The 12799-nt window shown below is 32.2% G+C and overlaps 2 protein-coding genes across 2 annotated transcripts; both read left to right on the top strand.

Annotated features, from left to right (window-relative positions):
- Positions 1–939: 939 nt before the first annotated feature.
- On the top strand, positions 940–3859 carry LOC140805932 (uncharacterized). The gene is made up of 3 exons (XM_073162301.1): positions 940–1331; positions 2255–2764; positions 3441–3859. The coding sequence occupies exons 1-3, from the start codon at positions 1041–1043 to the stop codon at positions 3654–3656; spliced, it is 1017 nt and encodes a 338-aa protein (XP_073018402.1). The 5' UTR covers positions 940–1040; the 3' UTR covers positions 3657–3859.
- A 4675-nt stretch (positions 3860–8534) lies between these two features.
- Positions 8535–12142, top strand: LOC140805931 (protein DETOXIFICATION 24). Its single transcript, XM_073162300.1, has 8 exons — positions 8535–8705; positions 9517–9769; positions 9895–10436; positions 10848–10934; positions 11011–11067; positions 11144–11382; positions 11538–11656; positions 11750–12142. Exons 2-8 carry the CDS (start codon positions 9521–9523, stop codon positions 11915–11917), a joined length of 1461 nt encoding a protein of 486 aa, XP_073018401.1. The 5' UTR covers positions 8535–8705; positions 9517–9520; the 3' UTR covers positions 11918–12142.
- Positions 12143–12799: the final 657 nt, after the last annotated feature.

The following is a 12799-nucleotide window of genomic DNA, read 5'->3' as shown; positions in this document are numbered from 1 at the left end:
CCCAAACATTTTAAACTAAATGAAGCACATGCAATTGTTTGACAAGGTATAAAAAATTTTTTTTTTATGTATATTATTACTATTTAATCATAGTATATACATTTAAAAATATTGTAAGCAATTATTTATTGTCTTTTCTACTAATTCAACAAATATTTAATATTTTTATTTGAAATATCTAATTATATGTGAATTGGATTAAATGTGAACTTATAAATTTATATTTAATAATGACAAAAATTTGTGTAAGACGGTCTCACGGGTTGTATTTTATAAGACATATATTTTATTTGGGTTATCCATGAAAAAATATTACTTTTTATACTGAAAATTATTACTTTTTATTGTAAATATCGGTAAGGTTGATCCGTCTCACAGATAAAGATTCTTGAGACCGTACTACAAGAGACCTACTCTTTGATAATAATAATAATAATAATAATGAGAATTTTGAAACTCTGAAGGTTTATATTAGAGATGACAACTAGACGAGTTTGAACTCTTGGTCTTTTCTACTAATTCAACAGATATTTAAATTTTTATTTGAAATATCTAATTACATGTGAATTTGATTGAGAATTCTCAAACTCTGAAGTTTTATATTAAAATGAAAACGAGACGAGTTTAATGTTAGGCACAAACTTGTGTGAGACGGTCTCACGGGTCATATTTGTGATATAGATCTCTTATTTGGATCAGCAATGAAAAAGTATTACTTTTTATGCTAAGAGTATTACTTTATATTGTGAATATGGGTAGGATTGATCCGTTTCACAAATTAAAAATCCGTGAGACGGTCTCAAATGAGACTCACTTTTAATGTTATTGTCTTTTTTATTATTAATTCAACAAATATATAATATTTTGCAAAAAAAAAAAAACAAATATAAAATATTTTTTATTGTAAATTTATATTTAATAATAATAATGATGGGAATTCTGAAGCCTCGAAGTTTCTTGTTGTTTCCATTGCTCCATTGATCCAACTGTCGCTCGAAACTCCACCCCAAACCCTCATCATTCCACCATTTTATCCTCTAATGGCATCCACTGTCTTCAAAACGCCGCCTACTTTCAGTACACATGCGGCGTGTCTTAGCACCGCCGCCACCGCCGGCAGTTCCTCCTTCAAGCCCTCCTATTTTTCCCGGGTGTCATTCTCAACGAGTAGGGTTCCTCCGATACGCTGTCGTATCCCTCCTTATGGCTACGATAGGCGTAAGAAATTCTCATCTTTTGCTGCAAACGAAGAAAATGTTGGTGTTCGGACCGAGACTCAAGTTGAAGACACGGTGAAAAGTTCTGAATCGGAGTCCGAACTCGAATTTGAGGTAGCTTCTGAAGGAACTTATTTTCCATATGTTCTGTATCTAATTGTTGCCCTTCTGAATTGGTTGAGTCGTCATTCTCTCGATGAGATTTGGTTTACAAATATTACCTGCGGATAATGGTGAACTGAGTTTGATTGAGCTTTGAATTTTGTCTGAATTTTATTGTTCATGGATATATGATCATGAGGAAGGATTTTTTATGCGATGTTATCACGAAGGCTTGAACTTGTTCGGTCGTGCACAGGTTTTTTTTTTTTTTTGAGTTAAAATGGTTTTAATGCTACACTTGAATGTTTCAGTTAACATACCTACTAACGTGGATACTGAAATGGGTGGCATTCGTTGCTATTCGCTAGTCATATCTCGGAAAGAATAAGGACTTGGTAAAATGGACATTTCGCACTGTTTACTGGAAATGAAGTAGAACTAAGTTGCTTAAAGCTGACAAGTTGTCCAGCACTCTTCATGCCCGAAGAGAGATTTTGTTATTGTGAAATTGCTAAGTAAATAATTTTGAAGTCCTCCAGTTTTGGAATGGGATCAAATATATACCGTAAATGCAGTTCCATTGGTTTAAAAAGTTTGAGGTTGCTTTTTTTTAAAAAAAAATTCTGATGTTTGTTGCCCTAGAACTACAACATTTGGGTATCCATTGATGATTGAACACTTTTCAAAATTTTTGTTGCTTTTGTTTCCTCGTTGGAATATGTGTGTTCATATTTACACCTTAGGTATCCATATTTAACCTTTAAAAAGATACAAGTGAATGTTTATCTACTTCTCTAATAGTTAGCTGAGGAGTCCCTATGTCCAAAAGGTTTTACTGTAGTTAATGTGTGTGCAATATGGTCAAGCTGTCGTTATTCTGATAAAGCTTTGAAACTGTGCATTGCTGTGCATAATCTTTGTAATTTGATGGATAGGGGAATATAGATGGTGCGATTGCCGATGATGCTTCTGATGAAGGCGATGATACAGTAGAGGAACCTAGTTCTGTTGTTATAGCTTCATTAAATTTGTATAAAGAGGCTTTAGCAAATAACGATGAATCAAAAGCTGCCGAGGTAGAATCTTTCCTTAAATCTATTGAAGATGAGAAAATTGATCTCGAGAGAAAAGTCCTAACTTTATTTGAGGAATTATCAACTGAGAAGGATCGAATCCTTAGAATAAGTGCTGATTTTGATAATTTCCGTAAGAGAACAGAGAAAGAACGGCTTTCGTTGGTGAAAAATGCTCAAGGAGAAGTAATGGAAAGTTTATTGTCTGTTTTGGATAATTTTGAGAGAGCTAAAGCCCAGATCAAGATTGAGACTGAAGGGGAGGAGAAGATAGTTAACAGTTACCAGAGCATATATAAGCAGTTTGTTGAGATTATGGGATCTCTTGGTGTTGTCCCTGTGGAGACAGTGGGGAAACCGTTTGATCCCATGGTAAGTTCCTATTATTATTATCGTCTTTTTTTTCATTCGTTAAGTTGCTATTGTTTTGTTTATATTATGCTTAGTTGTTTAATAATGCATTTATGTGAAATCAGCAATCTCTCTTTGGGAATTTCTGAATTTGTGACATTGATAATTAAACTCTTCAGCTTACCTTGTTTTTTACTGCCACTACCATGTTGCCATTGACTCCATGGAGGTAAACCTCCAAGTTGGCTCAAAATCCAGTCAAGTAATAGACGAGCTCGTTGAAAAGCTGTATAAGGTCTGTTCAGGTTATTTGAAGAGCTGGATACGATTTTTTAAGTCAATCTAATTCTCAACTGATTAGAGCCAACTCGGCGAGTTTACTGAGCAGAAGTTGTATGGCATCTCAAAATCTTATTCAAGATATCTTCTATTTTCTTCCAGTACGATCCGCAATTTGTGGTGTTTGTGGATCCTTATTGGTCTTCTGTTGCATTGGGGTGTGCGGGGTGGGGTTACCTGTCCAATATTTCTAATTTATCATTGTGCTTATTATCTAGCCGGGACAATCAGGATCATTTGCTCATCTGCATTGTTTCTGAATTCCTCCCTTTAGCATGCGTTCAGATCTTGCTCTAACCTGCTACAACTACTCATAATATTGTTTTGATGTAATAACATCTACCTCCTCTTGCCAAAGCTACATGAAGCCATAATGCGTGAGGATTCCTCGGAATATGAAGAAGATGTTATCATTGAAGAATTCAGGAAGGGTTTCGAACTTGGCGAAAGACTCCTACGACCGGCAATGGTAAAGGTGTCAGCTGGTCCTGGTCCTGCAAGACCGGAAACAGAAAGGGAAGACAAAGTAACTGGTGAAAATGGTGACACTGAAACCACGGTTGCTGAGGAATAATTGTCCAATTCTAAATCAATTTTGTACCAAAACCACTTCTTTCAAGAAATCGCTCTGTAGGAATTGATTGTGTGGTCGTCTTTGGTAATTTATTGACAGGATAAATTGATACAGATCAAGAGATAGCAACATTTGCCTTCATGTACCATAACATGGCATTTATTAGACAGAATTCTAATTGAGGTTGTATTCGGTTTGAAAAATCATTTGATATATATATTTTAATTCAACCATAACTTGCATTAGCAGTTCTGCAGTCGAGTTTTACTACCTTTTGCATAAATAAAATTGGAACTCAAAGACAGTACTTATTTCTAAGTAAACTTCGACAAGCTATAATATAAGTAACTTGGTTAGTCGGCTTTCTGGGAAGCTGGAAATCGAGCACAACTTTTGCTAACAAAATCAGCAATGGTATCGAAAATAGTGGAGCAGTGCATCCGACGCCGCGATCCAACATGTCCATCCAAAGTTAATAGCATGTGAGACTCCTTCCTTAATCGTCATCAATTAAGCAAGACGAGGTGATGACAAACACGGTTGATGAGATCCTACCTATGTTGGCACTATCTTCACTTCATTTCAACGGGTAAAATCTTGCCACACATACAATTTCAAAAAAAAAAAATGGGTCCTATATATGCATGGACAAATCATCTTGGTCATCCATCTTATCATAAGGACAATGCCCACATGGATAAGATGAAATAAACCGACAAACACCCAGAGAAGCATTTAGCACAGCACAGGCAAATGAGATATGACCGAGATGGTCCCTTCCAATCACTCTGATTTGTTCACTTCACATGCAATGGCATCCACATTGATTTTGAAATTTCTAGGAGAAGGAAGATCATGCTGTCTCTGAATGTAGTGATTCCTCCAGCACAAGCATCCACATTGTTCTTTCTTTCCTCGTGGATCCGTGGGATGTATCAAAATCTGAACACCACCGCAAAAAACAAAACGATTTTTTTTGTTGTCACGTTTTAAACGAACTTTTATGTATAAACGAGTCAATGTAATAGATTTTTATATGTCAAATTTGTGATTGAATTAATTTTTTTAGATATATGTATAAAATAACAGTTGTTGACAAATTTATGAGACATATATATTTATTTTACCTAAAAATTTATAATATATGTAAAAATAGGGTTTTTTTTTATAATTAATGTAAAAACAAAAAAAAAATCAAAAAAAAATTAAATTTTAATTTTTTTTTTGCAAAACTACTGTAATCGCGGACGCTCGCACGGACGCTTGCTTACGTGGACGAGCACTATATATTATTATTATTATTATTCATTATTGTTTTGTGATGAACATTTGTCCACGTAAGCTTATTATTATTATTCTTTATTATTATTTTAAATAATAATTTAATTCGAATATATTATCATATATTATCATTATTATTATTATTATTATTATTATTATTTATAATTTTTAATTATTAATTTAATTCAAATGAAAAATATAAAATATAAATATTTATAATATATGTTAATTATTAAATATTTGTATTATTTAGTTGGGTGATTGAAAAATTAGAGATATAAGAGGATTGAAATAAGAAAATTAAAGAGATACGAGATGATTGAATGGAGAAAATTAAGAAGAATAAAAATAGTAGTCTTTCACCAATACACCAATAAGAGGTTTAACTTTAGCATATAGTATCGATTAAACTTACGATGTATTATAATATTTTCATTCTATTATTAAATTTACATTGTTTATTTTCTATTTAAACTATTATTACTGATTTAATTTCAATCGCAACATAAAAACTTACACGACGTGAAAGTATATTTATAAATATATTATTATTATTAATTAATTAATTTAATTCGAATGAAAAATATATATATAAATATTTATAATATATGTTGTATTATTTGATTGGGTGATTGAAAAATTAGAGATATGAGAGGATTGAAGGGAGAAAAATTAAGGAGATTAAAAATAACAGGTTTTCATCAATACACCAATAAGATGTTTAACTTTAGCATGTATTACATTGAATTACAATATTTTCATTTTATTCATAAATGTATATTGTTTATTTTCTATTTAAGCTATTAATATTAATTGAATTTCAATCACAACATTAAAATAAAATATTAATCACAACATAAAAATACTTTAATTTACATTGATTTTATGTACGTTTTCTTGGAACAATAATTTAAAAATAAAAAATATTTTTCAATTTTCTCATATCTCTCATATTTTTAATCATCTCATATTTTTAAAATGAAACAATAATTTAAAATAGAACAAAACAATAAATATTTTTTCAATCCTCTCATATGTTTAAAATGTTCATTTGATGTAAGTTTTTTTTTCAATCCGCTCATATCTGTAATTTTTCAATCACTCAACCAAATAATACAAAATATTTAATAATTAACATATATTTTAAAAATTTATATTTTATATTTTTCATTCGAATTAAATTAATAATTAAAAACTATAATAAATAATAATAATAATAATAATATATTCGAATTAAATTAATTATTTATAATAATAATAATAAATTATAATAATAATAATAATAATAAGCTTACGTGGACGATTGTCCATCACAAAATAATAATAAAATATTAATAAATAATAATAATAATATACCGTGCTCGTCGTCTGCGCTTTTTAAGTGCGAATTAAAATAGTTTGCAAAATAAAAATTAAATTATTTTTGAATTTGTTTTTTATTTTTACATTAATTATAAAAAAAACCCGTAAAAATAATATCACAACTATATGCAATTCACGTTCTCTAACTATCCACTGCATATAATAAAGTTGGAAAGTGTGAATGTACCTACATTTTGGAATTTGAATTAAATAAATTATTCACATATGTTTAATAAAAAATGCATGTGGCGCTTAAACTAGATAGATGTGCCAAGATTTGACTCTAAATATAAAATAATATCTGCAACATATTTTATTTAATTCAAACGATTTTTTTTTAAAAAACCCCACCTTTTATGAGTAAGACATTAAGTGGTCAAGAATTAAAACACGCATTGATCATTTTGAAAATGACGCTAATTTTTTTTTTTATTTATTTTTTGCTTTTAAAAGCAAATCAAAGATATTTTCATTTACTTAATAAGCAGTTTTCATTTAATTAATAAGCATCTGAAATTATTGAAACTTGAAAACTAGTTGATTTTAATTATTTGTTTGATATGCATAGGTTCGAAACATCATTTAGATTAATTTTGAAGAGATGTATATGAAATCTACAAATTTCGATTATAATTTACATGAAATAATTAATCAAATATTAAATCCATATATTACTTATTTACACGTTAGTAAGACAAAATATGATAAATTTTTACTGACATTATTATTGGGTCAACTTGAAATTTATCGTAATTAACACGAAATATTCTATAAATTTAAACAAAAAACACATACATGATACCTTTGAATTGTTGAATATAAGTAAATTAATAATAGTAAATGAAGAATTAAAACGATTTACGAATCTTCCGACTGGCCCATTAAAATAAGCGTCAAATGTAGAAAAAAAATGTCTTCTAGTTCATATTAAAATATGAGTCCGATTCCTTTTAAGTTGCCACTTTCCATTATTCTATGTGAGTTTATCAGGACAAGTGAACATGCACCTACCCTGCACGACTTTACTTCTAATTATCAACATTATGCACTTTGGATGGAAAATAATGTCGGGACCCAATAATTAAATTTACATTCATTGTGCTTTTTTTCTTGATTCAATGGGTGATTGATATCTCATCGGTGCTCACACATATATATATATATAGTGTTTGATTCTTCTTACCCATATTTTTTAAACGATGTTCGAGTTAGGTGGAGTAGATATGTGTTTGATTCTTTTTACCAATATTTTTTTGGACAAAGTAGTCACATAAAGCTTGTATAATATGATTTACTTGACTAACCTGATTTGTATGTTATTACGTTAGTTCGGAAATTTATTCAACGAAGTTATCAGTATATATCCAATATCTTTAAAATAAAAAATATATATCATATATATTAATATTTCAAAAATATGTATCTTTCATATATTACTCGATAATATTCAATATATATGGTCGAGAAAAAGAAAATTAAATGCGGGGATTAGGTGTGGAGCACGTGCCGTGGAGGTAGGTAATTGGTTGTCCAAAGATATCTATGTTTTTAATAATTAATTAATATCGAATATATAAATGTGAACTGAATAATTAATATTAATAGCTTGATTGGAAATAAACTATGCAGTAAACTAAATTTTTTAGTAATATTTTAATAGTTATAAACAAATTATAACATACTTTACACATTCTGATAAAACCAATTTTGAAGCATCGCAGGACTCGTCCAAGTGCAATTAAATAATTGCAAAAACTTGTGTGAGACGGTCTCACGAGTTATATTTGTGAGACGAATCTCTTATTTGGGTAATCCATGAAAAAATATTACTTTTTATGCTAAGAGCATTACTTTTTATTGTGAATATAGGTAAGGTTGACCCGTCTCACGGATTAAGATCCGTGAGACGGTCTCACATGAGACCCTCTCTTAAATAAATTATTTGTCGAAATATTTTTATATTTTTATTAAGAGTAGGTCTCTTGTGAGATGGTCTCACGAATTTTATATGGGTCAACCCTGCCGATATTCACAATAAAAAGTATTACTCTTAGCATAAAAAGTAATATTTTTTCATGAATGACCCAAATAAAAGATCTATCTCATAAAATACTATCCGTGAAATCGTCTCACACAAATTTTTTTATTTATTTTGAAGTCAGTTCATGATAAATAATTTAGTCCCCACAAAACTATTTTTTTTTAATTATTATTATGATTTATTGTGAAGCCGCCTACTTTCTCTTAGCAGCCCAACTTTCTCATCTCTTCTCTGTGAGAGATAGTTTAGTTTTTTGTGGCCATTAAATTCAGACATGCATTTATCTGTGACAACTTCTTATTCTGCATAGTTGAAGCGCGGGGTTTATGATTTCTGTTTCTTTGAACCCTGAATTCTTTTGTTGAGTAAGTTTTTATTCAGTTTTTTTCATCATGTATATTTCTTGTGCTCGTGTTTTTGGATTTTCTTAGTACAAGTTTCAGATTTCTTTCCAAGTGTGTGTCTGTGAGTTTTTAGCTCGATCCTTTGTAATTTATGCTATTTTCTTTCGGATTTCTTCCCCTTCAAAAATTTAAGTGTTTGTCTGTGAGTTTTTGGCTCGATCCTTTGTAGTTATGCTATTTTCTTGATGTTTGCATACTTTTATTCTTTAGCATCATTCTTTGCCGAAAATGTTTACTGCCATCACGTGGTGTTTTTTTTAGTAAAATATGTGAAGATGGGTGGGTTTTGGGCTGGGGGTGGTGGTGTTTTTAACAAAAAGAATTGAAAATTTACATCTAATTTTGATTAAAATCGAAGTTTTTGTTTGATCCCTTCGTGTACTAAGATGTTTGTTTTCCCTTTACAAGGTTTGGCCAAGAATCCGGCTGTCAGATTATATTCCTGAGTTGTTATATTTTCCGATCTTAATTGGCTTCTAAGCTTTCTTAGTAATCAACGAATTCCACAATATTAACTTATCGAAATGGTTTAAAAATAGAACAACACTTGCTTGTATCGATGTGTTAACAAGGAAAAAAGGCAGATCTAAGATTTGTTTAGTTCACAGGAAAGTAACATATTTTCTGGAAACGAATCGAGGAAAAAATTCAATCTTGAACAATACACCTCCAGTACTGATTATTTCACATGGTGCAGTATCACCTAGTGTAGAAATTATAGTTTAATTTGATATTATCTGCTGCTCATTTTGTTAATTATCTTAACTTGCAGAAACATGGATAATGGTATGCATGAGAGACTCCTATTTTCTTCGGAAGGAAAGGAGGTGGTTGATTTTAAAAGAAAAGTTTGGGATGAATCCCATAAGATTTGGAGGGTTGCATTGCCTGGTATTTTAGCAAGAGTGGCTTCATTTGGAACCATAATAGTGACACAGTCGTTTATCGGACATCAAAGTTCCGTTGAGCTCGCCGGTTACGCTCTCGTTCAGACTTTAACCGTTCGTTTCGTGAATGGAATATTGGTATGAACCTTGATTCTTTTGGTACTAGATTATGTTATTTATTCAGAATTTTTAGTTCTAATGCAGTTTGAATATCATTTAATAATATTGTATTTGGAGCTTCATTTGCGTTTGTGTTGTTTTAGATTGGAATGTCGAGTGCAACTGAAACGCTTTGCGGGCAATCCTATGGTGCAAGACAATACCACATGATGGGAATTTATCTGCAACGATCGTGGGTCGTGGATTTTGTAACGTGCACCCTCCTACTTCCACTCTTCATCTTTGGTGCTCCCATGTTTAAACTATTCGGTCAAGAAGAACACATCTCAAATGCTGCAGGATTCGTCTCATTGTGGTTTATTCCTATGGTCTACAGTTTTGTGTTCACATTGACAATGCAAATGTATCTGCAAGCACAGCAAAAGAACAGCATTGTTGCATGGATATCGATCGTTCAGCTCATATTACACTTGCCCCTGTCATGGTTATTTGTCTATGTTTGGCATTGGGGGGTGAATGGTGCAATGGCGGCGTTGTGCATATCTTCTTGGTTCGTTGTGTTTTCAGAACTTGCTTACGTCGTCGGGGGTTGGTGCCCTCATACGTGGACTGGATTCAGCACAGCAGCGTTTAAAGATATTTGGCCTGTCATAAAGCTCTCGGTATCATCCGGGATTATGGTTTGGTAAAAAAAATCTCTATAGAAGTATTGTATATGTCATTACCCCTTCCACATTCAATTTTAGGATATTTAGGAAAAAAATTACGAGGCTGATGATTTTTTCTTGCAACATGGGCTGGTCAATTTCCTAAATCAAGAACTGATATTTGATCGTTTCTGGCAGAACCAAGTATGCAGTTTCTTGTTTGTGTAGGTTCGTGAGCTTGGTAGTGACATATACTTTTTTTTTATTGTTTGACTAAATAAGATGCTTATGGATCATTGCCCTCCTTCGCCCATTCAAATTTTATGATTAAAATCGATTTGCATTACTAGTTTTCCAATACCGAATTTTCTAGAACTGTCCCTGATCAAAATCGATTTGCTCCCCCTCCCACCATTCAAATTTACATGCATTTTTTTCCAATATTGTAGCTTGGAGTTGTGGTACAGTTCTGTACTAGTCTTATTAGCAGGTTACATGAGCAATGCAGAGGTTGCAATTTCTGCCTTCTCCATATGGTGAGTTTGTTACAAGTAAACTTTGTATTTCATTTTACTTCTCCAAATATGAAACATCATAATCTTGATGTTGCAGTCTTAATATCAATGGATGGGAATTCATGATTTGCCTTGGATTTCTTGGCGCCGCATGGTATGTGTTTGCTAAATAATTCAACCCTCTCTCGTTTTTCAACCTTAGACTATATATCTTATTCGTGACCATGTAGTGTGCGGATTGCAAATGAGCTCGGAAGAGGAGATGCTAAAGCTACTAAATTTTCTATCAAAGTCCTTGTAACTACCTCATTGGTGATTGGGGTGATATTTACAGTCATTTGCTTGGTATTTGGAAATAGTATTGGATATTCCTTTACCGACGATTCAGAAGTTGCCAACGCTGTGTCGCGTCTCTCTCTTTTACTGGCCATTTCAGTATTGCTCAACAGCATTTATCCTGTACTTTCTGGTTAGTACCACATTCTTTACTTGATTCTACCTTATGTATTTTAATAAATTCTTCTGTTTAAACTGAGTTGTGGTGGGCGAGGGCACCAAGATGAATTCCCTGATTCTTTGGATTTGTCCATACGTTAAATAGATGGGGATGATTCTTTATTACAGGGGTGGCAGTAGGTGCGGGTTTGCAAGGAACTGTTGCAGTGATCAATCTGTGCTGCTATTATTTGATTGGAATACCGCTTGGAGCTATACTCGGATATGTTGCCAATCTTCAAGTTGAGGTAACATGCGAGTTATTTTTACAGTCAAGTAGTTTGTAACAGTCGTGTCGAAAAATATCAGTTGTTTGAATGATGTTATGCATGTGTTGGCAGGGTATATGGATTGGAATGAACTTGGGAGTTCTAACCCAATCACTTGCACTGACCTACATGGCTTGGAGAACAGACTGGGATTTACAGGTGAAGCTGGCTGCGGATCGCCTCCAAAGATGGAACCTTAAATCTTCCGAAGAGCCAAATCATGATAATGGGTATGCATAATATACAACAATGTTCAAAATGATGAGATTGCGCATACCAGATACCCACAAATTTTTTGAACAAATTTTTTATGTGTTGAGAGGCATATGGCATAATTTGAAGCATTTGGTTGCCCACTTTTAATTTTGTTACTGCTGAATTTGAAATTTGGGTAATTTGTTCAAATATATTTACACGGCTTAAAGTCTGAAATAGAAGAAGCAAACATGTATGGTTTTTTCATTAGATTTGAAATTTGACTTGCTATACCCCCAATCTTTATGATCTCAAACATGATCCGCATCTCGTCGATTGACAGAGAATGATTCAACTCTGTGCAACAGATATCGACCTCGTATGTGCAGATGTTTTCTTGGTGTCCTGACAAGAACCACCTGAATGAATATTTTTACATTCGAAACATGTTTATATTATTCAAGAAAAGAAAGGGTCGTGTTAGATTAGATGTATCATCGATCTTTTCGATAGATTATATGCCGGAAAGTCTCTTACACCAACCACGTCTTCCAGTGTAAGCTCCCGCTCTAGTTGTGCCCTGGTAGACCTTAGAACATCCTACAACACAGAAGATTGAGATTAGTATTTTAGAAAAAAGATCGATGTTGGTTATATCAGATTCAAAGTAAAAGTGGATAAAACTTTTATTATGTGAGAGAGTGGGTGTAAATAATTCCATGAGGAGAGGGAAAGTAAATTAACTTGACGTGAACATGTCAAGCTTTGATTTAAATGGGATCACGAGACTTTGGTTTCAAACTCTAAACACAGACTAATAACTTATTCATGAACTTGGTTGACACTGAAAATGATGGAAAGAAAGGCAGGTACTTTGACTCTGATACAGAAAGAATAAGATAAATAGGGTGGATAAATATGCACTGT

Source organism: Primulina eburnea, chromosome 11 (genome assembly GCF_022965805.1).
Source record: "Primulina eburnea isolate SZY01 chromosome 11, ASM2296580v1, whole genome shotgun sequence".
In the NCBI taxonomy this organism is placed as follows: Eukaryota; Viridiplantae; Streptophyta; class Magnoliopsida; order Lamiales; family Gesneriaceae; genus Primulina; species Primulina eburnea.
Note: the sequence above shows the minus strand (reverse complement) of the source record. Positions and strands in the feature narration are given on the sequence as shown.